General features: G+C 38.9%; 1 protein-coding gene across 1 annotated transcript in view; it reads left to right on the top strand.

Moving 5' to 3' along the window:
* Positions 1–4218, top strand: part of slc17a6 (solute carrier family 17 (vesicular glutamate transporter), member 6) — a 30490-nt gene extending 26272 nt beyond the window's left edge. The window contains exon 11 of the mRNA XM_015393762.1: positions 2943–4218. Within this exon, the coding sequence (XP_015249248.1) occupies positions 2943–3272 (330 nt within the window). The 3' untranslated portion in view covers positions 3273–4218. The remainder of the gene's footprint in view (positions 1–2942) is intronic.
* Positions 4219–4224: the final 6 nt, after the last annotated feature.

The raw sequence follows: 4224 nt of genomic DNA on the forward strand, positions 1-4224 counted from the left end.
CAGTTTGCGAGCGCAAATTACTGCACGCAAAATTGGATCTTGATAAATCCGGCCCAGAGTATGCAAAGCAACATTTCATTTAGTACAGCTTTTCATACAGTAAAGAACATTTCCATTCCATAAAGTGCAGCAGGGATCAAATGTAAACAGTGTGGGAGAAAAAAAAAGATGGAACAATTTATTCGAACCTTTGAGGATGGGTTATTTATCATTTTGTAGGGCTGTGAAATGTTCATAAAGGAAAGAAATGAGTTTTTGAGTTATTTTAAAGTAATAATAAAAGAAAAGAAAAATGAATTACGCTATATGTGGTCATATTACATGAAACACTGCTTCTGAATGAATAAGCAAAAATAATATTCAATCAGCATGTTCTAATATATGGCTCATTATTATCTGAATTTAAATAATATATAACTTAATAAGAAAAAATCACTTGACTTTAGTTACATTTTGGAATCTATTAATCAATAGGAACGATCAAACATTTCCAGATAGAGTCATTAAATAAACACAAGCCTCTGAAATCAGCTTTTCTAACTGAAAAAATAGAGACAATGTGGTTTTGGTTTAGATGATGTCTTTATTAAAGTATGTGTCATAAAACTAAAGGAAGGAGAGAACTGTTCAATGGGCCTGGGAAAGATTAGCAATGTTTAAAACTTGTTAATGGTTATAAAGCCATTGTGAAAAGTTGGGAAAGGTTTTGTACAAGCTGCCATTTCTCAGAACTGTCGTGGTTTTGGTTCTGTTCAAGTTTTATCTCCGAGTTTCCATTGGTCTTATTTTCATTTTTGTGTTCCAGCTATTTTTGATTGTATTTAAGTTCTTGGATGTTTCCTGTTTGCCCTCTTGTGTCAGTCTCCTTCTCCTAGCTCCCTTCTAGCCTCCTCTGTTCACACCTGCTCCCAATCTGCTAATTAGCCTGGTCTTTGTTCCTCTCTCCCATATATTCTCCTCCTGTTCAGTCACTCTTGGCTGGTTTACGCTGTCAAGTGGAGGTGGAGGTTTTACAGGGGGACATAAATGCAGACACTGAAGCTTAAGGTGGTTACTTGAAGATTTAATAATAAAAGGTTAACAGAAGCAACATTTGAAAAACATAAATCCTAAGAATTCACAAAAATAGAGAACCAGGAATAATTACAACCAGGGGGCAAATAAATGACGGCAAACCAGCAAAGAGTGACTGAACAGGAGGAGAATATATGGGAGAGAGAAACAAAGACCAGGCTAATTAGCAGATTGGGAGCAGGTGTGAACAGAGGAGGCTAGAAGGGAGCTAGGGAAAAGGAGACCGACACAAGAGGGCAAACAGGAAATATCCAAGAACTCAATATACAATCAAAAACAAGTAAAACACAAAAATGTTAATAAGACCAATGAAAACTCAAAGATAAAACTTAAACAGAACCAAAACCGTGACAAGAACAATCCGAAACTTTCAAAGTAAAGTCATTCCAAGAGGAATCAACCAATCAATCGATATTAGAAACATGGGAGAGGGTGTGTTATGAGCTGGATTTTATTATTATTGGATGTTAACTTGTAAAATAATGAAAATATAACAAAACAAATAATAAACCAACCAAAAAGGATCAATTTTGCTCAAGCAATGAAGAGATAGAATATAAACATTCAGGTTTATTATTAGCAAAGCAAATTACAAGTCATTTAAGTCATGATGATCTACTTTAAGTAGTAGCAGAAACTCCAGGGAACTATTTAGACAATCTGTTCTCCAGTGTTTACAGCTCTATTGAAATGCCAGAAGTCTTTAAGATAAGAGAGACAATTCCAAAGATTTTAAAGAAACTTTTTCACCATCCATTGTAATGGATTCCAGCAACCTTGTCTATTAACCTATTTTTTCAAATTCAGGATTGAAAAGTCTTTTCATAAATCAAATATAACTGTAAACCTGATCAGCTTAAAAGCAGTCCATCTTTTATTTTAACATTTTTAAAATGGTATCAAAAGGTTACACAGCATTAGAGTCTATAAATACCACTTCTCAACAATAACCGTATAAAATGTTTTTACAAAATGACAGTGACTCAAAAATGACAATTTAGTTCAGTTCATTTCTATAGCGCCAATTCACAACACATGTGATCTCAAGGCACTTTCCAGTTCACCAGATCATCCAGTCAGATTGATTAATTGACTCTTCAGCAATCCCTCACACTAAGCATGCTTGTAGCGACAGTGGAGAGGAAAAACTCCCTTTGAACAGGAAGAAACCTCCAGCAGAACCAGGCTCAGTGTGAGCGGCCATCTGCTGAGGCCCACTGGGGTTCAAGGAGACAGAAGCAGACATAGAAAAAGAAGCATAGATACAAAAGGCAACTGTCAACCAGCTCCACAGGCGGCCCCGTCCAGGAAACACACGAGCTCCGAGCCAGCTCCCATGTCAGAGGATGAAGAGAGCACATCCAGTTAGTCACAGTCAGAGAAACAGGACTACGCTGGAAAACAGGCCAAGCTCCAACATCTAGAAACAAAGGTGGATTAGAGGAGACGCAAACTGTTTAGGGGGCTGCAAAGTACTAGTATTGTTCTTCAATCGATGGCAATTTCCTACATTTTTATAGATCTATAATAGGGGTTGCCTAGCCCTAAACAGAAGCCGTTTCTTCCCCCCCAAAAAACCCCAAGCATGTCTAAATCTCTCAAAGTCTTCTACAATCTAATAAAAAAACCTTCAATTTCAGGGTTAGTTTTGTATACCATGATTAGTACAAAAGCGATTTTGCGTGACACCTGAAGAACTTTACAGCGCCACTGGACGATGGTAATGGCTAATCCTTCTTTAGATTAAAGTCAGTTTGTTCAAGTGGAGGAAATTCTGTATACAGTAGCTGTGAAATCCATCGGCTTCAACCAAAAACCTGAAAGAAGCTACAGAAATTCTGTGTATTTCTCTTTATTTTTGTTGCCAGACCCGTGAAGAGTGGCAGTACGTCTTCCTCATCGCCTCCCTTGTGCATTATGGCGGAGTCGTGTTTTACGGGATCTTTGCTTCCGGGGAGAAGCAGCCGTGGGCCGACCCCGAGGAAACCAGCGAGGAGAAGTGTGGCTTCATAGACGAGGATGAGCTGGCTGAGGAGACGGGTGACATCACACAGAGCTACGGCGCCATGGGTGGTCCTGCTAAAAGCTACGGGGCGACGGCACAGCTCAACGGAGGCTGGGTGCAGGACTGGGACAAGACAGAGGAATACGTTCAGGAACCAGCAGGAAAGATTTATGCCCAGCGTGGCTACTCTTAGACCTTACATCCATGGTGAGCCTGCCTAGTAAACAGGCGCACCATTAGCGATTGCACAAGCGTTGGATAGAAATCTAGACATTTTTGTTTTTGTAGTTTGACATGAAATCTAAAGTAGTTTATTGCAAATAAGAAAAGTAATCCTCATTAAATTATTGTTTTTCATACGTGCATATTGTAGGGCTTCACTAAATATACGGAAAGCAGTTGCAACGCAAACTGCTGGTGTTTGCTAGGCACCCAAACCTCATTGATCTACTTGAACAACATGAGCCAGACGACACTGCAGATGACCATCAGGTAGGGCAGGGGTCGGCAACCCGTGGCTCCAGAGCCGCATAGCGGCCTGGAGCGTTTTCAAAAATGTTTGAACATTTTTATTTATTTGTATATTCATTATGTTTTCTAAATGTAAACATATATTTCAATGAACATTTGCGTGATAGCCATAGATATCAGTGGTCATAGCCTGCAGCAAAGGAAGATAGCTGATTCGAACAGAGGATTCAAAGAAGAGTGGAGAGAATCATTAGCTTTCATTATCAATGAGGAAGGATTGCCTGCATGCAAGTTCGGACTGGGAACGATTTTCGGCCCTGGTATTGGCCCACTTATGGACCGGTTCATAAACCGCCTGGATATACGAAATCTCGCCCAATTTGATCCAAAGTCTATTGATCTCTCAGGCCATAAATCTAAAGAAAAACATTTTTTTATCCATAGACGGCCATCCTAAACTGCCAGATTGGGAAAAATCCCAACCAATGCATGTAAGACGGGAAACCTTAGCCTTTAGATGAAAAACCCCATCATGCATCGCAACATTTTTTTGCTAAATATTCCAACATAAATTTTCCAAATATACGACAAACATCGCAGTTTGGTTTAAAGAAAGCCTTTTTAGTTTTATTATAATTTAGTTTGTTGCAAGGATTTTACAGTTTGAAGAAATA

The sequence above is a fragment of the Cyprinodon variegatus genome, unplaced genomic scaffold, assembly GCF_000732505.1.
Source record: "Cyprinodon variegatus isolate N-32 unplaced genomic scaffold, C_variegatus-1.0 Scaffold656, whole genome shotgun sequence".
Classification (NCBI taxonomy): domain Eukaryota; kingdom Metazoa; phylum Chordata; class Actinopteri; order Cyprinodontiformes; family Cyprinodontidae; genus Cyprinodon; species Cyprinodon variegatus.